This window comes from Oncorhynchus keta, chromosome 10 (assembly GCF_023373465.1).
Source record: "Oncorhynchus keta strain PuntledgeMale-10-30-2019 chromosome 10, Oket_V2, whole genome shotgun sequence".
In the NCBI taxonomy this organism is placed as follows: domain Eukaryota; kingdom Metazoa; phylum Chordata; class Actinopteri; order Salmoniformes; family Salmonidae; genus Oncorhynchus; species Oncorhynchus keta.
In genome coordinates, this window is record NC_068430.1 from 77,224,948 (window position 1) to 77,246,131 (window position 21,184).

Sequence of the window (21,184 nt, forward strand, 5' to 3'; positions counted from 1 at the left end):
ACACACACACACACACACACACACACACACACACACACACACACACACACACACACACACACACACACACACACACACACACACACACACACACTTTATAAGTTTTGTTGTTTGTACTCTTGGTAATGACAGTTTTAGTTGTGTTGTTTGTACTCTTGTTAATGACAGTTTTAGTTGTGTTGTTTGTACTCTTATTAATGACAGTTTTAGTTGTGTTGTTTCTATATGGTTGTATTTTCAGTGTGTGGCTGTCCTTGTGCATCAGTGTTTTGTTACTTGTCTTGTTTGGTGTTTTTTGTGGACACCAGGAAGAACAGCTGTTTCTTCTGCAGAAGCTAATAAACAACCCCCCCCATCTTAAAAACCTTTGTCCAGATCTGGATATATAACAGCCAGGGTTAAGATGAACTTGTTCCCAAAAGCTGGTTTAATCTCCCTCTTAGCAGAAGCTCTGCCTCTTAACCTGCATGGAGAGTAGAGGAGAGGGGGGCAAGAGAGAGAGTGAGAGCCAAGTAGAAAGAGAGAGAGAGAGCAAGAGAAAGAGAGAGCGAGAGAGAGAGAGCGAGAGCGAGAGCGAAGTAGAAAGAGAGAGAGAGGGCAAGAGAAAGAGAGAGCGAGAGAGAGAGAGAGAGAGCGAAGTAGAAAGAGAGAGAGAGGGCAAGAGAAAGAGAGAGCGAGAGAGAGAGCGAGAGCGAAGTAGAAAGAGAGAGAGAGGGCAAGAGAAAGAGAGAGCGAGAGAGAGAGCGAGAGTGAAGTAGAAAGAGAGCGAGAGGGCAAGAGAGAGAAAGAGAGAGCGAGAGCGAATTAGAAAGAGAGAAAGCCAAGGCGAAAGAGATGTAGGGAGACCGAGCTACTTTTATTTTAAGTGGTATTGATCTGCCTGCATTTCCTTTGGCATCACAGTAGGCTTGACTTGAAGGACAAAACCTCCCGTCGAGTTACCCCCTCTCTCCCTTCCTTCCTCTTTCTCACTCCCTCCCAAACCCCAACCACCCCCACCTCTCTACTCCAACCCCTCTCACCCTCTTATACCCATCTTCACTCCTCAGCTTTTTCACCAAGCAGTTTCATCTCCTCTCTCTCCTCCTCTTTCCTTTTAGAGAGGGGGGGGCAGGAGAGGGTAGAGGGGGAGGAGAGGGTGGAGGAGAGGAAGGGGGAGGGGAGGGTGGAGGAGAGGGGGGGGACGGTGTGGGGTGGAGGAAACTGCAATATGTATTTGCGTTACTTCACAGGGTTGCCAAGCAACAGCTGAATCCAGTATTTACAGTTAATAAAAAGTGAGTGACATTAGCTAACAGTGTTATATTAGGTAAAGCAGGGATTTGCTTTTAAGAAAAGAAAATGAAAGCCGTGGTGTGTGTGTGTGTGTGTGTGTGTGTGTGTGGGGGGGGTGGGGTCTGTCTGTAGAACTAAGTGGATGTGAGCCAGTGTGTGGGGGTGGGGTCTGTCTGTAGAACTGTAAGTGGATGTGAGCCAGTGTGTGGGGGTGGGGTCTGTCTGTAGAACTAAGTGGATGTGAGCCAGTGTGTGGGGGTGGGGTCTGTCTGTAGAACTGTAAGTGGATGTGAGCCAGTGTGTGGGGGTGGGGTCTGTCTGTAGAACTAAGTGGATGTGAGCCAGTGTGTGGGGGTGGGGTCTGTCTGTAGAACTAAGTGGATGTGAGCCAGTGTGTGGGGGTGGGGTCTGTCTGTAGAACTAAGTGGATGTGAGCCAGTGTGTGGGGGTGGGGTCTGTCTGTAGAACTGTAAGTGGATGTGAGCCAGTGTGTGGGGGTGGGGTCTGTCTGTAGAACTAAGTGGATGTGAGCTAGTGTGTGGGGGTGGGGTCTGTCTGTAGAACTGTAAGTGGATGTGAGCCAGTGTGTGGGGGTGGGGTCTGTCTGTAGAACTAAGTGGATGTGAGCCAGTGTGTGGGGGTGGGGTCTGTCTGTAGAACTAAGTGGATGTGAGCCAGTGTGTGGGGGTGGGGTCTGTCTGTAGAACTAAGTGGATGTGAGCCAGTGTGTGGGGGTGGGGTCTGTCTGTAGAACTGTAAGTGGATGTAAGCTGTGTGGGGGTGGGGTCTGTCTGTAGAACTAAGTGGATGTGAGCTAGTGTGTGGGGGTGGGGTCTGTCTGTAGAACTAAGTGGATGTGAGCCAGTGTGTGGGGGTGGGGTCTGTCTGTAGAACTAAGTGGATGTGGCCAGTGTGTGGGGGTGGGGTCTGTCTGTAGAACTAAGTGGATGTGAGCTAGTGTGTGGGGGTGGGGTCTGTCTGTAGAACTGTAAGTGGATGTGAGCCAGTGTGTGGGGTGGGGTCTGTCTGTAGAACTAAGTGGATGTGAGCCAGTGTGTGGGGGTGGGGTCTGTCTGTAGAACTAAGTGGATGTGAGCCAGTGTGTGGGGGTGGGGTCTGTCTGTAGAACTAAGTGGATGTGAGCCAGTGTGTGGGGGGTGGGGTCTGTCTGTAGAACTAAGTGGATGTGAGCCAGTGTGTGGGGGTGGGGTCTGTCTGTAGAACTAAGTGGATGTGAGCCAGTGTGTGGGGGTGGGGTCTGTCTGTAGAACTAAGTGGATGTGAGCCAGTGTGTGGGGGTGGGGTCTGTCTGTAGAACTAAGTGGATGTGAGCCAGTGTGTGGGGGTGGGGTCTGTCTGTAGAACTAAGTGGATGTGAGCCAGTGTGTGGGGGTGGGGTCTGTCTGTAGAACTAAGTGGATGTGAGCTCCCTGTCTTCTACAAACCTGAGTCCTGTACTTAGTTGTTCTCTCTGTCTTCCCTGCAGGGTTTGAAAGCATTTTGGAAGGGCTGTTCGGGCCGGGACTAGTCAAAGATATTACCCTTTTTCAAGGTAAGCATGTCCTCTTCTGACTATCTCCATATCTGTGTCCCAAATGGCACCCTATTCTCCATCTCGTGCACTGCTTTTCACCCATAGGCCCAGGGCCCATAGAGAGCAATAGTAATGGCGTCTTTTTGTAGGCACTAACTCCGCCATGGCTCGTTGGACAAAGCCTATGTGGAAATTATATATATATATTTTTATAGGGTTTATAGATAAATGCCAAAAATAAGGTCAGAGGTTAACACCGGCTTAGGAGATCTTCTACGTTTTGTTCTATGAGATAATCTTCATCAGCTAACGTTACTTTTTAGTGAGTTTTGAAGCATTAATGTTGTCAAATAAGCAAATAAAGCACATCAAGGCTTCATACATTGTAAAGGTCATGTTAACTGACTGATATTATCTCATAGAACAAAACAAAGATTTCCTAAGCCTGTGTTAACCCCTGACCTTACAATATATTGTTAATATATGAAACTCTTAATATATGTTACACTATATTATTAATATATGAAACTCAGGAGCTGAAAAGAGGTCTAAATGTTTAGGTTCCTGGATGTAATTACAACCCCTCAAATTACCCAAAGACAACAACAACAACATCAACAACAACAACACCTTGTGCGTCATCGCACCAAGCAAGCAGCTAGACTGCTTCAATACACATTACTTCTAACACAAAGAAAGTGTGTGGGTCAGGATAATCATTCTGCGGCTCCTCAACCCAGCCAGCCAGAGCTCTTTCCTCTCTCTCACTCAATTACATTTAAGGGGCTTTATTGGCATGAGAAACACATGTTTACATTGCCAAAGTAAGTAGATAATAAACTATTTTAAAAAATCAGTAAACATTACACTTGCAAAAGTTAAAAAAGAATAAAGACATTTCAAATGTCATATTACGTATATATACAGTGTTGCAATGATGTGCAAATAGTTAAAGTACACAAGGGAAAATAAATAAGCATGAATATGGGTTGTATTTACAATGGTGTTTGTTCTTCACTGGTTGCCCTTTTCTTGTGGCAACAGGTCACAAATCTTGCTGCTGTGATGGAACACTGTGGTATTTCACCCAGTAGATATGGGAGTTGATCAAAATTGGGATTGTTTTCTAATTCTTTGTGGATCTGTGTAATCTGAGGGAAATATGTGTCTCTAATATGGTCATACATTTGGCAGGAGGTTAGGAAGTGCAGCTCAGTTTCCACCTCTCGCTCTCTCTCCAAACCCTAGGAACTGAGGTCAGTGTGGCCACCTATCGTCTTGTGACACATCCTCCTCCAACTTCAGAATTAGTGTTTCAGATGCGTCTTCCTCTTCGCTCATTCAACCACACAGCAAACACACATATAAATGCACACACATGTCCACAGTAAGTACACGTACAAACACACACATATAAATGCACACACATGTCCACAGTAAGTACACGTACAAACACACACACATAAATACACACACATGTCCACAGTAAGTACACGTACAAACACACACATATAAATGCACACACATGTCCACAGTAAGTACACGTACAAACACACACATAAATGCACACACATGTCCACAGTAAGTACACGTACAAACACACACATAAATGCACACACATGTCCACAGTAAGTACACGTACAAACACACACACATAAATGCACAATGCACACACATGTCCACAGTAAGTACACGTACAAACACACACAAATGCACACACATGTCCACAGTAAGTACACGTACAAACACACACATATAAATACACACACATGTCCACAGTAAGTACACGTACAAACACACTCGCACCCTCTCTCTCTCTCTCTCAGCTAAGTGCAGCAGGGTAGGGGGTCATGCTAGCTGTTGGACGGTAGCTAATTGGCTCTTTCCCAGGGCTATTGTAACTACTAGAACCACGGGGGCCCACTCACTCACCTTTGACCTTTTGACACACCATGGGTTAGAAGAAAAGTGCACCTAGCAACACGATATAATGTACAGAACTCACTGCATCAAGTGGAATTGTATCATTCCCATTCCACTCATTCAAGTTCAGTTGTATCCACTCATTCAAATTGAGTTGTGTCACTCCCTAGTGTAGGACTAGATTCAATTGAAGGGCTTTATTGGCATGGGAAACATGTGTTTTAATTGCCAAAGCAGGTGAAGTAGATTAAGTAAAAATTAACAGTAAACATTCACAGAAGTAAATATATATATTTTTTAAATGTCATATTATGTATATATATATATATATATACAGTGTTGTAATAATGTGCAAATGGCTAAAGTACAAACAATGGTGTTTGTTCTTCACTGGTTTGTCCTTTTCTTGTGGCGAAAGGTCACTTCACACATATTACTGCTGTGATGGCTCTTTCTCTCTTTCTCTCTTTCTCTCTTTCTCTCTTTCTCTCTCCTCTCTCTTTCTCTCTCTTCTCTCTCCCTCTCTCTTCTCTCTTTCTCTCTCTCCTTCTTTCTCAAATTCAAATTCAAGCTGCTTTGTTGGCATGAAAAACATTGCATCAATATTGCCAAAGCAACAATGTATACAATATACATTGTAATACATTAATGAAGAATAATATAAAATGGTAGCAAATAATACAAATAAAGCAAACAATTTAAATAAAACAAATGGCAACAGTAAATAGTAGAAATATAATAAATATAAAAGGTGAAACATATAAATATATATATATATATATATATATATGTAATTTGTAAGGATTGGATTGTGTACTGCGTAGTACTGTATTGTCTTGTACTGTGTAATGTGATTGTGTTGAGGTTCTGGTGGGAGGGGTAATGTGGTGGTTTTACTATAATGAGGATGTCTCATTAATGTAAGACAAAAACGTATATCTCTCAGTAGCAGTGTGGGTTGAACTGCTGGTTAAAGGAAGCATAGCTCCATGGCAACGACCCAGACACAGAGTTCATACGGTCGTCTCTATGAAGTGGCCACGTTGACGACGTCTCTCTCGTTCTCTTGCTCCACCCCTTCCTCCAAATTAATTGTGTGGTTTCTCACGAGAGACGAAACCACTCCAAGGCTGTTGTTTCTCTTCTTTCCTATTTTTATTTAGACACCTTTTTCTCCTCCATTTTGTGGTATCCAACCACTCGGCAGGGTAGCCTAGTGGACTAGTAACCGGAAGGTTGTAAGTTCAAACCCCCGAGCTGACAAGGTACAAATCTGTCGTTCTGCCCCTGAACAGGCAGTTAACCCACTGTTCCTAGGCCGTCATTGAAAATAAGAATTTGTTCTTAACTGACTTGCCTGGTTAAATAAAGGTAAAATCAAATAAATAAAAGTCTTCCCTCATTGCTGCAACACCCGCATGGACTCGGGAGCAGCGAAGGCCGAGAGCCGTGTGTCCTCCGAAACACCACCCAGTCAAACCGCACGGCTTCCTGACACAAGTCCCTCAAACCGGAGGCCAGCTGCACCAATGTGTCCTCCGAAACACCACCCAGTCAAACCGCACGGCTTCCTGACACAAGTCCCTCAAACCGGAGGCCAGCTGCACCAATGTGTCCTCCGAAACACCACCCAGTCAAACCGCACGGCTTCCTGACACAAGTCCCTCAAACCGGAGGCCAGCTGCACCAATGTGTCCTCCGAAACACCACCCAGTCAAACCGCACGGCTTCCTGACACAAGTCCCTCAAACCGGAGGCCAGCTGCACCAATGTGTCCTCCGAAACACCACCCAGTCAAACCGCACGGCTTCCTGACACAAGTCCCTCAAACCGGAGGCCAGCTGCACCAATGTGTCCTCCGAAACACCACCCAGTCAAACCGCACGGCTTCCTGACACAAGTCCCTCAAACCGGAGGCCAGCTGCACCAATGTGTCCTCCGAAACACCACCCAGTCAAACCGCACGGCTTCCTGACACAAGTCCCTCAAACCGGAGGCCAGCTGCACCAATGTGTCCTCCGAAACACCACCCAGTCAAACCGCACGGCTTCCTGACACAAGTCCCTCAAACCGGAGGCCAGCTGCACCAATGTGTCCTCCGAAACACCACCCAGTCAAACCGCACGGCTTCCTGACACAAGTCCCTCAAACCGGAGGCCAGCTGCACCAATGTGTCCTCCGAAACACCACCCAGTCAAACCGCACGGCTTCCTGACACAAGTCCCTCAAACCGGAGGCCAGCTGCACCAATGTGTCCTCCGAAACACCACCCAGTCAAACCGCACGGCTTCCTGACACAAGTCCCTCAAACCGGAGGCCAGCTGCACCAATGTGTCCTCCGAAACACCACCCAGTCAAACCGCACGGCTTCCTGACACAAGTCCCTCAAACCGGAGGCCAGCTGCACCAATGTGTCCTTCGAAACACCACCCAGTCAAACCGCACGGCTTCCTGACACAAGTCCCTCAAACCGGAGGCCGGAGGAAACACCGTACACCTGGTGACCGTGTCAGCGTGTACTGTGCCCGGCCACCACAGGAGTCGCTAGTGCGCGATGGGACAAGGACATCCTGCCTCCTGCCCAAGTCCAAACCGGAGGCCCTGCACCCGGACGTGTGGGCCAAACCCTCCCCTAACCCGGACCCGTGGGCAAACCCTCCCCTAACCCGGACGACCTGGGCACAAACCCTCCCTAACCCGGGCCACACAAGTCCCTCCCCTAACCCGGAGGCCAGCTGCCACCCTCCCCTAACCCGGACGTCCTGGGCCAAACCCCCCCTAACCCGGAGACGCTGGGCCAAACCCTCCCCTAACCCGGACTTCCTGGGCACAAACCCTCCCCCCCTAACCCGAGAAGACGCTGGGCCAAACCCTCCCCTGGGACCGCTGGGCCAAGTCCCTCCCCATCTAACCCGGACGTCACTGTGCCCCCCACCAATGTGTCCCGGACAGGGGGCCAAACCCTCCCTAACCCGGACGATGGGAAACCCTCCCTAACCCGGACGCTGGGCCTGCCTCCCTAACCCGGACGACGCTGGGCCAAACCCTCCCTAACCCGGACGACTAACCAAACCCTCCCCTAACCCGGACGACTGGGCCAAACCCTCCCCTAACCCGGACGACGCTGGGCCAAACCCTCCCCTAACCCTAACCCTGGGCCAAACCTCCCTAACCCGGACCTGGGCCAAACCCTCCCTAACCCGGAAGACGCTGGGCCAATTGTGCGCCGCCCCATGGGTCTCCCGGTCGCGGCCGGCTGCGACAGAGCCTGGACTCGAACCAGGATCTCTAGTGCCTTAGACCACTGCGCCACTCGGGAGGCCCTCTCTCGCTCTTTCCTCCCCCTCTCTCTTTTATCCCTGTCTCTTTTATCCCTCTCTCTTATCCCCCTCTCTCTCGCTCTTTTATCTCTCTCCCTCTTTCTCTCTTTCTCTCTCTCTTTCTCTCTCTCTTAACCCTCCTCTCTCTCTCTTAACCCCCCCCCTCTCGCTCTCTTTTACCTCCCCTCTCTTTTATCCCCCTCTTTTATCCCCCTCTCTCTCTCTATCATCCCTCTCTCTCTCATCCCTCTCTCTTATCCCCATATCTCTTATCATCCTCTGTCTCTCGCTCTCTATCATCCCCCTCTCTCTCTTTTATACCCCTCTCTTTATAATTTTTCTCTTTTATCCCCTCACTCTCTCTCTTGCTCTTATCCCCCTCTCTCCAATCTCTTTTATCTCTCTTTCTCTCTTTTTCTCTCCCTCTCTTATCCCCCTCTCTATCTTTCTCTCTCTCTCTCTCGTTTCTCTCGCTCTCTCTCTTGCTCTAATCTTGCTCTTGCTCTCTCTTTTTCTCTCCCTCTTTTCTCTCCCTCTCTAACTCTCTCTTATCCCCTCTCTCTCTTTTATCCCCTTTCTCTCATATCCTTCTCTCTACCATCCCCTCTCTCTCTTATAATTTTTCTCTCTCGTATCCCCCTCTCTTACTCTCTCTTATCCCCCTCTTTCTCTCTTATCCCCCTCTCTCAATCTCTTATCTCTCTCTTTCTCTCCCTCTTTTATCTCTCTCTATCGCTCTCTTTCTCTTATCCCCTCTCTCTCTTACCCCCCACCCACCCTCTCTCTCTCTTATCCCCCTCTCCAATCTATTTTATCCCTCTCTTTTTTCTCCTTTTTCTCTCTCTTATCCCCCCCTCTCTCTCTTATCCCCCTCTTTATCTATCGCTCTCTCTTATCCCTCCCCTCTCCAATCTCTCTTATCCCCTCTCTCTTTCTCTCTCTCTGTCACCCCCCTTTCTCAAATCTCTCTTTTATCTCCTTGGTCTCTCATCCCCTTTCTCTCGCTCTCTCTCTTGCACTTATCCCCCTCTCTCCAATCTATCTTCTGTCTTTCTCTCTCTCCCTCTTTTCTCTCTCTCTCTCTCTCTCTCTCTTTCTCTCTCTCTCTCTCTCTCTCTCTCTCTCTCTCTCTCTCTCTCTCTCTCTCTCTTATCCCCCTCTCTCCCCTCTTTCTATATCTCTCTCTCTCTCTCTCTCTCTCTCTCTCTCTCTCTCTCTCTCTCTCTCTTATCCCCTTCTCTCCAATCTTGTTTATCCCTCTCTTATCCTTCTCTCTCTCTTATCCTTCTCTCTCTTTTATCCCCTCTCTATTTCTTTCTCATCCCCCTCCAATCTCTTTTATCCCCTTGGTCTCTCATCCCCTTTCTCTCGCTGTCTCTCTTGCACTTATCCCCCTCTCTCAATCTTGTTTATCTCTCTCTCTCCCTCTCTCTCTCTTATCCCCCTCTCTCCAATCTTGTTTATCCCTCTCTTATCCTTCTCTCTCTCTCTCTCATCCCCCTCTCTTTTATCCCCTTTCTCTCTTATCCTTCTCTCTCTTTTATCCCCTCTCTATTTCTTTCTCATCCCCCTCCAATCTCTTTTATCCCTCTCTCTTTCTCTCTCTTTTATCCCCTTGGTCTCTCATCCCCTTTCTCTCGCTCTCTCTCTTGCACTTATCCCCCTCTCTCCAATCTATTTTCTGTCTCTCTCTCTCTCCCTCTTTTCTCTCTCTCTCTCTCTCTCTCTCTCTCTCTCTCTCTCTCTCTCTCTCTCTCTCTCTCTTATCTCTCTCTCTCCAATCTTGTTTATCCCTCTCTCTCTCTCTCTCTCTCTCTCTCTCTCTCTCTCTCTCTCTCTTATCCCCCTCTCTCCAATCTTGTTTATCTCTCTCTCTCCCTCTCTCTCTCTTTATCCCCCTCTCTCCAATCTTGTTTATCTCTCTCTCTCCTCTCTCTCTTATCCCCCTCTCTCCAATCTTGTTTATCCCTCTCTTATCCTTCTCTCTCTCTCTCTCATCCCCCTCTCTTTTATCCCCTTTCTCTCTTATCCTTCTCTCTCTTTTATCCCCTCTCTATTTCTTTCTCATCCTCCTCCAATCTCTTTTATCCCTCTCTCTTTCTCTCTCTCTTATCCCCTTGGTCTCTCATCCCCTTTCTCTCGCTCTCTCTCTTGCACTTATCCCCCTCTCTCCAATCTATTTTCTGTCTGTCTTTCTCTCTTTTCTCCCTCTTTTCTCTCTCTCTCTCTCTCTCTCTCTCTCTCTCTTATCTTCTCTCTCTCTCTCTCTTATCCTTCTCTCACTCTCACCCCCCTCTCAATCTCTTATCTCTCTCACTCTCATCCCCCTCTCTCCAATCTCTTTATCTCGCTCTCTTTCTCTCTCTCATCCCCCCTTTCAATCTCTTATCTCTCTCTCTCTCATCCCCCCCTCAATCTCTTTTATACTTATCTCGCTGTCTCTCTCTCTCTGTTATCTCTTTCTCTCCGTCCTTCTCTCTCAATTCAATTCAAGGGGCTTTATTGTCATGGGAAACATATGTTAACATTGCCAAAGCAAGTGAGGTAGATAATAAACAAAAGTGAAATAAACAAGAAAAATGAACAGTAAAGATTACACTCACAGAAGTTTCAAAAGAATAAAGACATTACAAATGTCATTATGTGTATATATATATACACAGTGTTGTAACGATGTACAAATGGTTAACGTACAAAAGGGAAAATAAATAAACATAAATATGGGTTGTATTTACAATGGTGTTTGTTCTTCACTTGTTGCCCTTTTCTTGTGGCAACAGGTCACAAATATTGCTGCTGTGATGCAACACTGTGGTATTTCACCCAGTAGATATGGGAGTTTATTAAAATTGTATTTGTTTTCAAATTCTTTGTGGATCTGTGTAATCTGAGGGAAATATGTGTCTCTATGGTCATAAATTTGGCAGGAGGTTAGGAAATGCAGCTCAGTTTCCACCTCATTTTGTGGGCAGTGAGCACATAGCCTGTCTTCTCTTGAGAGCCATGTCTGCCTACGGCGGCCTTTCTCAATAGCAAGGCTATGCTCACTGAGTCTGTACATAGTCAAAGCTTTCCTTAAGTTTGGGTCAGTCACAGTGGTCAGGTATTCTGCCACTATGTACTCTCTGTTTAGGGCCAAATAACATTCTAGTTTGCTCTATTTCTTTGTTAATTCTTTCCAATGTGTCAAGTAATACTTTTTTTGTTTTCTCATGATTTGATTGGGTCTAATTGTGTTGCTGTCCTGGGACTCTGTGGGGTGTGTTTGTGTTTGTGAACAGAGCCCCAGGACCAGCTTGCTTAGGGGACTCTTCTCCAGGTTCATCTCTCTGTAGGTAATGGCTTTGTTATGGAAGGTTTGGGAATCGCTTCCTTTTAGGTGGTTGTAGAATTTAACGTCTCTTTTCTGGATTTTGTTAATTAGTGGGTATCGGCCTAATTCTGCTCTGCATGCATTATTTGGTGTTCTACGTTGTACACGGAAGATATTTTTGCAGAATTCTGCATGCAGAGTCTCAATTTGGTGTTTGTCCCATTTTGTGAATTATTGGTTGGTGAGCGGACCCCAGACCTCACAACCATAAAGGGCAATGGGCTCTATGACTGATTCAAGTATTTTTAGCCAGATCCTAATTGGTATGTTGAATTTTATGTTCCTTTTGATGGCATAGAATGCCCTTCGTGCCTTGTCTCTCAGATCATTCCCAGCTTTGTGGAAGTTACCTGTGGCAATGATGTTTAGGCCAAGGTATGTATAGTTTTTTGTGTGTTCCAGGGCAACGGTGTCAAAATGGAATTTGTGTTTGTGGTCCTGGCGACTGTACCTTTTTTGGAACACCATTATTTTGGTCTTACTGAGATTTACTGTCAGGGCCCAGGTCTGGCAGAATCTGTGCAGTTCCGTGTGTAGCTCGGTGCACTTTTCTTTTTATCCATGGTGCACCAAAAGGTGAGTTTGTTGGGCATCCCTCCTCTCTCTCTGTTTTTCTCTGCCCGTGATGCATTATAGCCACACACACACACACACACACACACACACACACACACACACATCACACAGACACACGCACACACTCTCCTCTGCATATGAAGGGGTAGGGTTTAGTGCGGCAGGGGACTGGAGGTTAATGACTACACTATGTCGAGGCGCCCGGTTCTACATCTGTCACCAACACAATAGTCACGTATCCAAGGCCGCCGCACGCTGCCAGGCGCCCAGGCCCAACGTCCCCTCCGCTGCCCTCACACCAGGACTGTGACACAAGTCATGTTCCCTGAAGATTTAGTTATCACAAAGGAAGCTCATACCGTGTTCGAGAGAGAGTCACCAGAAGACCTTGTCACTTGGAGACACAGAGATGTCACACACACTCATACAGATACACACACACACACACACACACATACACACACACACACACACACACACACACACACACACACACACACACACACACACACACACACACACACACACACACACACACACTGATTGGGGGTAATCTTCTGGTTGAGTGTGTGTGTCCAGACAGTTGATGTTTTGGTTTACAGTTTTTATGTATCAAAAGGAACTCGGCCATCATTTAAAACAAACTGTTGCTATTTTCAATGCTTTTCCTATTCTGAAGGGTTTTATTTTGAAATGCATGAAATGGTTTGCTGTGATGTGGTTTGTCTAAGCTCACACACAGCGGCCTGTCATTATTACCATAACCTCTCTGACGTGTGTCTGTGTGTGTCTTCTTCTTCCCACAGATTGCGAGCCCGAGGTACTGTTGGATTGGTCGTTTGATGTAAATTGTCTCTTTTGCTGCTTAAGACGAGAGAAAGTCAAGGTAATTGATGTTATTAGAGTTGCTGTGGCTCACACACACACACACACACACACACACACACACACACACAGACACACAGACACACAGACACAGAGACAGAGACAGACACAGAGACACAGACACACATCGAGACAATAGCTAAATCCCACACACTGCATTACTGCATTACAGCTAGCTGAATAGCTAAACCCCCCACAATGCATTACAGCTAGCTGAATAGCTAAACCCCCCACACTGCATTACAGCTAGCTGAATAGCTAAACCCCCCACACTGCATTACAGCTAGCTGATTAGCTAAACCCCCCACACTGCATTACAGCTAGCTGATTAGCTAAACTCCACACACTACATTACAGCTAGCTGATTAGCTAAACCCCCCACACTGCATTACAGCTAGCTGATTAGCTAAACCCCCCACACTGCATTACAGCTAGCTGATTAGCTAAACTCCACACACTACATTACAGCTAGCTGATTAGCTAAACCCCCCACACTGCATTACAGCTAGCTGATTAGCTAAACCCCCCACACTGCATTAGCTAATTAGCTTCATGAACAAAAGCCAGTCTGCATCTTTTCATCTTTCCATCGCCTCATCGACAATAACACACACACACACACACACACACACACACACACACACACACACACACACACACACACACACACACACCCTTTAAGTAGAGGTCAATCCCTGGTCGTCTCACTCATTCAGCCATGTCTAATCATCCTAAAATGGCGCTAGAATGTTTTGCCTCTCAGGAATGTATTATTATTTTGTGCCCTTTCAGTCACCCCTCGTTCCCTTTGACCTTGTGAATTGATGCTCGTCGGCATGTCGTTCGGGGCGCCACTCGTCCTCCATTTTTTGTTCGTCTTTTTAAAGGGGCAATCTGGGATTCAAACGATGAAGAAGTGGACACCGCGCCACTTTTGATATACCAATCCCAGATTGCCCCTTTAATGGAGGAACGAAGGATGAAACAGAAGGCCTCACTCACAAAGAGCCCCCCCTTCTGTTGCCATGCCAACCGACCGCTCCTTTTCTCCTTTTTCATCTTGACCTCTTCAACCCTGAAGGTCGACCATCTGGCACCTACAATTTAATACACAATTGTACATGTGTGAAAAATAACAAATATAAGCACCAATCAAATTATTATTATAAATATATATAACATAGTAGTAGTGCTGATCTATGATCAGATTATAATGAGTAGGATTATATAAATCAGATTCAGCATTCCTACTTCTGGGACACTTTGTGAATACGCTCCATGGTCCATAAAACATATTACCTCGAACATATCTGTCCTCCTTCCTCTGCTTGTCTCTGGCCTTGCCATGCCCGGGCCGGGCTGGGTGGGTTGGGCTTGCCCTACGTCCAAAATGGCACCCTATTCGCTTTATAGTGCACTACGTCTGAACACGGCCCATTGCGCTCTGGTCAAAAGTAGTGCACGATGTACGGAATAGGGTGCCATTTGGGACGTACTCTTCATATTTCACTGTGTGCGTTTAATTGCATGAAATGCCAGAGGACCTGCAGAGGACGGAAACAATTGATTCATTGATCTGCAGCTATGCAAACTCCCGACAGAAGGAGGAGGTAGGCTTGAGGGAGGGGAAGAGCGAGAGAGGGGGAGGAGGTAGGCTTGAGGGAGGGGAAGAGCGAGAGAGGGGGAGGAGGTAGGCTTGAGGGAGGGGAAGAGCGAGAGAGGGGGAGGAGGTGGGCTTGAGGGAGGGGAAGAGCGAGAGAGGGGGAGGAGGTAGGCTTGAGGGAGGGGAAGAGCGAGAGAGGGGGAGGAGGTAGGCTTGAGGGAGGGGGAGAGTGAGAGAGGGGGAGGAGGTAGGCTTGAGGGAGGGGGAGAGTGAGGGAGGGGGAGGAGGTAGGCTTGAGGGAGGGGGAGAGCGAGGGAGGGGGAGGAGGTAGGCTTGAGGGAGGGGGAGAGCGAGGAGGGGGAGGAGGTAGGCTTGAGGGAGGGGAAGAGCGAGAGAGGGGGAGGAGGTAGGCTTGAGGGAGGGGAAGAGCGAGAGAGGGGGAGGAGGTAGGCTTGAGGGAGGGGAAGAGTGAGAGGGGGGAGGAGGTGGGCTTGAGGGAGGGGAAGAGGGGGGGAGGAGGTAGGCTTGAGGGAGGGGAAGAGCGAGGGAGGGGAAGGGGAGAGGGGGAGGTAGGCTTGAGGGAGGGGAAGAGGAGAGAGGGGAGGAGGTAGGCTTGAGGGAGGGGAGAGTGAGGGGAGGGGGGGAGGTAGGCTTGAGGGAGGGGGAGAGGAGAGGGGGGAGGAGGTAGGCTTGAGGGAGGGGAGAGCGAGGAGGGGGAGGAGGTAGGCTTGAGGGAGGGGAAGAGCGAGGGAGGGGGGAGGAGGTAGGCTTGAGGGAGGGGAAGAGGGGAGGGGGAGGAGGTAGGCTTGAGGGAGGGGAAGAGCGAGAGAGGGGGAGGAGGTGGGCTTGAGGGAGGGGAAGAGCGAGAGAGGGGGAGGAGGTAGGCTTGAGGGAGGGGAAGAGCGAGAGAGGGGGAGGAGGTAGGCTTGAGGGAGGGGAAGAGCGAGAGAGGGGGAGGAGGTAGGCTTGAGGGAGGGGAAGAGCGAGAGAGGGGGAGGAGGTAGGCTTGAGGGAGGGGAAGGAGAGGGGGGAGGAGGTAGGCTTGAGGGAGGGGAAGAGCGAGAGAGGGGAGGAGGTAGGCTTGAGGGAGGGGAGAGCGAGGGAGGGGGAGGAGGTAGGCTTGAGGGAGGGGAAGAGCGAGGGAGGGGGAGGAGGTAGGCTTGAGGGAGGGGAAGAGCGAGAGAGGGGGAGGGTAGGCTTGAGGGAGGGGAAGAGCTTGAGGGGGGGAAGTAGGCTTGAGGGAGGGGGGAGGTAGGAGGTGAGGGAGGGGAAGAGCGAGAGAGGGGGAGGGAGGGGAAGGCTTGAGGGAGGGGAGGAGAGGCGAGGGAGGGGAGGGGGGGGGAGGAGGTAGGCTTGAGGGAGGGGAGGGAGGGGAGCGAGAGAGGGGGAGGAGGTAGGCTTGAGGGAGGGGAAGAGCGAGGGGGGGGAGGAGGTAGGCTTGAGGGAGGGGAGGGAGCGAGGGAGGGGAGGGGGGGAGGGGAGGTAGGCTTGAGGGAGGGGAGAGAGGGGGGAGGGAGGAGGTAGGCTTGAGGGAGGGGGAGGTAGGCTGAGGGAGGGGGAGGAGGTAGGCTTGAGGGAGGGGGAGGAGGTAGGCTTGAGGGAGGGGGAGAGCGAGGGAGGGGGGGAGGAGGTAGGCTTGAGGGAGGGGAAGAGCGAGAGAGGGGGAGGAGAGCGGCAGAAGGAGAAGGAAAGTGAAAGGGGGATACCTAGTCAGTTGGACAACTGAATGCATTCAACTGAAGTGTCTTCCGAGGGGAGAGAGAGAGAGAAAGAGGGAGGGAGGGAGAGAGGGATGGAGAGCGAGGGGAAGGAAGAGAGAATGCCTCATTCATATTAACTGTGAAGGTATGCCGTTTTAAAGAAACTGTTTGAGCCTGTGTTGGTTTTGCCAGTTTTCACGTCACTGGATTCTAAGAGGAGAAAGCGGAGTCAGGGTGTCACGCCCATTCCTCCCACCACCATCCCCCCAGATCAGTCATTTGTTTGTTTCATAAACACAATGACTGCATGTCCATAGTACCACACAATGACTTTCTTAATCACCATGTTTTGTCACCCGGTCTTTTAAAGCTTCCACCACAGCGTTATCTCGCCACCTATTGTCAAATTATGTTGTTTTTTTTGCTTAGTAAAAAAAAAAACGGACTTAAAAGTTGCTTTAAGGTTTTCCTCTGGGTTTGGTCCAGGAAAACTTAATTAAAACTGTGTGTCTGCTTTGTCTGTGTCCCTCTGAGGAACACTTGGTTGTACATTTATGTACTGTTTTCTAAAATCCTAAACCCTTTTCCTCTTGTGTTCTGTGTCCCTCTCAGGAACACTTGGTTGGCATCACTCCCCAGGTCTTATCAGAGTCAGAGGACTTGAAACAGGACACGTCCAAAATCAACCGCCTGGAGAAGCAAGCCGAAGAGTTCCTCAATGCTGTCTTCTACAGAAAGGGTGAGTCTAGAACCTATAGAACCATAAGGGAGTCTAGGACGTAGAACCATAAGGGAGTCTAGGACGTAGAACCATAAAGGAGTCTACAACGTCAAACCATGAGAGTTTAGAAACTAGAACAATAAGGGAGTCTTGAACCTATAGAACCATACGGAATTTTAGAACCTAGAACATAGAAGCATAAGGGAGTTTAGAACCTAGAACTATAAGGGTCAAGAACCTATAGAACCATAAGGGAGTCCAGTAGAACTATATGGCGTAGTCAGTTGGGGCGTTATAAAGACACAAGGTATGGAACTTGGAAACACCAAAGTTGTGGGTTTGATTCCCACATTTGGGCTCCCGAGTGGCGCAGCGTTCTAAGGCACTGCATCTCAGTACTTGAGGCGTCCCTACAGACACCCCGGTTCGATTCCAGGCTGTATCACTACCGGCCGTGATTGGGAGTCCCATAGGGCGGCACACAATTGGCCCAGCGTCGTCCAGGTTTGGCTGGTGTATGACCGTCATTGTAAATAAGAATTAGTTCTAAAGTGACTCTTGCCTAGTTAAATAAAGGTTCAATTAAAAATCCTGTCCTAAAAAAACTGAAGTTTAAAATGAAATGTGTCGGTTAAGTGACCATGTCTTGTTATGGTTATATACTCTCCTAGAGATGAGAGGGGTGCAGTGTGTGACTGGGTGCATCCAAAATGGTCCCCTATTCCCTACACTATATAATTTAGTGCACTACTTTTTTTGGTCAAAAGCAGTGCACTAGTGAATAGGGTGCCATTTGAGATACATGGTTGTTTTAGAGAGGATTAGGTCACTCAGTCAGATGCTGATCCAATCAATGTGTCTGCCCAATCAATCTGGGTTCACACTCCACACCCGGCCCTCAGCCCTCAGCCCTCAGCCCTCAGCCCTCAGCCCTCTGCTCTCTGCCCTCTGCCCTCTGCCCTCTGCCCTCTGCCCTCAGCTGGCCTAAAGCTGCTATACACTGAGTGTACAAAACATTATTTCCATGACAGACTGACCAGGTGAATCCAGGTAAAGGCTTTGATCCCTTATTGATGTCACTTGTTAAATCCACTTCAGTCAGTGTAGATGAAGGGGAGGAGACAGATTAATGAAGGATTTTAAAGCCTTGAGACAATTGAGACATGGACTGTGTGTGTGTGTCATTCAGAGGGTGAATGGGTGGCAAGACGACATATTTAAAGTGCCTTTGAACAGGGTATGGTAGTAGGTGCCAGGCGCACCGGTTTGAGTGTGTCAAGAACTGCAACGCTGCTGGGTTTTTCACACTCAACAGTTTCCTGTGTGTATAAAGAATGGTCCACCACCCAAAGGACATCCAGCCAGCTATGGGAAGCATTGGAATCAAGTCAATATAAGAAAGGTCCTAAATGGTGTGTACACTGAGTGTATGTAGCTGAACAAACACTGTGCACAGTATATAAACAGACACACATAGATATGTGTCATTTGTCTGAGGGTTTCTTCCTTCCCAGTGATGGTCCTTTAGCTAAATGTTTTTATAATGTCTATATGCTCCCGGCTTTATGTTTTGTGTCCACGTGGTCGGCGTCCCAAACGGAACCCGATTCCCTACATAGTGCACTACTTTTGACCAGATTGCATAGGGCCCTGGTTAAAAGTAGTGCACTGGATTGGGAATAGTGTGCCAGGACGTAGGTATTGTTTGCAGAAAGCTTCCCCTTCGGACACGGGGCAAAATTCCTCGGCCCAAAAGGAAATGTTTTTCCAGAAAGCTTGTCTGCTAAATCACTTTGTTGTTTTGCGTCTGAAAGTTGGGGGCTATAGGGTAGACTAGAGCTATGTCCCAAATGGCACCATATTCCCCAATGTAGTGCACTACTATAGGGGCCAATGGGGTTCTGGTCGAAAGTAGTGCACTACATAGGGAATAGGGTGCCATTTGCGACGAAGCCTAGCTAACAAGTCTGTCTGTAGTATTACAGAGAGGTATTAAACAACATGTCCTGTAGGTATATATCTATGTCCACATTCTAACAGTCTGTCTGTAGTGTTACAGAGGTATTAAACAACATGTCCTGTAGGTCTACATCTATGTCCACATTCTAACAGTCTGTCTGTAGTATTACAGAGGTATTAAACAACATGTCCTGTAGGTATATATCTATGTCCACATTCTAACAGTCTGTCTGTAGTATTACAGAGGTATTAAACAACATGTCCTGTAGGTATATATCTATGTCCACATTCTAACAGTCTGTCTGTAGTATTACAGAGGTATTAAACAACATGTCCTGTAGGTATATATCTATGTCCACATTCTAACAGTCTGTCTGTAGTATTACAGAGGTATTAAACAACATGTCCTGTAGGTATATATCTATGTCCACATTCTAACAGTCTGTCTGTAGTGTTACAGAGGTATTAAACAACATGTCCTGTAGGTCTACATCTATGTCCACATTCTAACAGTCTGTCTGTAGTATTACAGAGGTATTAAACAACATGTCCTGTAGGTATATATCTATGTCCACATTCTAACAGTCTGTCTGTAGTATTACAGAGAGGTATTAAACAACATGTCCTGTAGGTATATATCTATGTCCACATTCTAACAGTCTGTCTGTAGTGTTACAGAGGTATTAAACAACATGTCCTGTAGGTCTACATCTATGTCCACATTCTAACAGTCTATTTTTAATAAAAATGTATGTGTGTATAGTCACATCTACCTTAATTGTTATCAGTTTGTGTGTATATATGTATATATATATATATATATGTGTATATATATATATATATATATATATATATACTTTTTTTTCTTCTTCACATAAACAGTAATATTTCCTGGTTGCTAAAATTAGAATAGTTTGCCTAATTTCAGTTTGTGACAAAACAAGTCATGTAGAGCTTAGAAAATGGCTGTACGGTCTAAACCGCTGTGAAATATATTTTCAATAACCAAAAATGTTGTATTTTCAGCTGTTTGAAGCTGGTGTATAAAACCGAAAGTAAAATATGCAAAAACAAAATTAAAGAACGGGAAGCATAGAAATAGTGCACATAGAACATATCTACAACTTCTGAGACTGGCTTTCAGTGAGAATGACAGGTTCATAACTGACATTTTTACGTGAATTTGGTCCGTTCCCCCATAAAGTGACATATTGCAGCTTTAATGTTTCTAGTTGTAGTGCTGCCAGATCTTTAGCCGGTCGTTGGAATGTTAAACAGATTAAGAATGTTCTAATAGGTGTCTAATGTTGTGTGTTTGTTTGTCTCTAGCAGACCTCCCAAGCTTCTCGGACCCCCACATCCCTCTAGTGGCTCGTGAGATAATGCAGCGAATGATCCGTCAGTTCGCTGCCGAATATACCTCAAAAAACAGCTATTCTCAGGACCCCCCCCATCACCCCCAGCCCAACGGCATCAAGGACCAAAGCCGCCTCCTGCCGAGAGCGGCCTCTCCAGCCCCGGCCCCCCTCGCTCTGCCGGGGGCGTCCAGCCCCCCGTCCCCCGCCCCGGGACCGGGCCTCAGCCCCGCCTCCGCCTCTGCCTTGGCTCCGGACAGTGGGAACGGAGCCGGTAGTAACTGTAGTGGTACCGGTGCTGCTGCCTCTGCACAGAACCCCGTCCTCAGCAAGCTTCTCATGGCCGACCAGGACTCTCCACTGGACCTCACCGTCAAGAGGCCCGACCCCACAGAGACCAAAACAGAGGGTAACACACCACTCACACGTCCATATCGAATCAACACCTATTTACCTTATGGACAAGATAATATGCTGTTACACTGTACAATGAAATGCGTACTTGCAGGCTCTCTCTCTCAACAGTGCAACAACAATAAGAAAAAGGGAAATAAGAAAAAAATATTAAATAAAATAAATAAGTAGAAGAGAAACCTGGACTGAAGAACTCCCCCATAACTTCAATAGAACGCCCTGTATCTCTCCTATCTCCATTTATCTCCATGTATCTTTCCTATATCTCCCTGTATTGCCAATATCTCCCCTATATTGACTATATCTCCCCTGTATGTTGCTTATATCTCCCCTATATCTCGCATATATTGCCTATATCTCCCTATAGGTCTCATATAACTTCCCTATATCTCTTCTATAGCTCCCATGTATCTCCTATGAGCCACTATATATCCTTTATATATCCCCTCTATCTCTACTATATCTCTCCTATATCTCCACTTTAACTGACTTATATATCCGCTATATCTCTTCTATATCTCCTCTTTTTCCTATATCTCCGCTGTA

The 21,184-nt window shown here is 47.5% G+C and overlaps 1 protein-coding gene across 2 annotated transcripts in view; it reads left to right on the forward strand.

Moving 5' to 3' along the window:
• Positions 1–21,184, forward strand: part of lcor (ligand dependent nuclear receptor corepressor) — a 103,479-nt gene that overhangs the window by 66,263 nt on the left and 16,032 nt on the right. Inside the window, exons 2-5 of one of the 2 annotated variants that reach the window (XM_052528039.1) lie at positions 2,762–2,827; positions 12,808–12,887; positions 16,802–16,928; positions 20,199–20,633. In XM_052528039.1, the coding sequence (XP_052383999.1) occupies positions 2,762–2,827; positions 12,808–12,887; positions 16,802–16,928; positions 20,199–20,633 (708 nt within the window). The remainder of the gene's footprint in view (positions 1–2,761; positions 2,828–12,807; positions 12,888–16,801; positions 16,929–20,198; positions 20,634–21,184) is intronic. The other variant, XM_052528040.1, reaches the window with a different exon arrangement.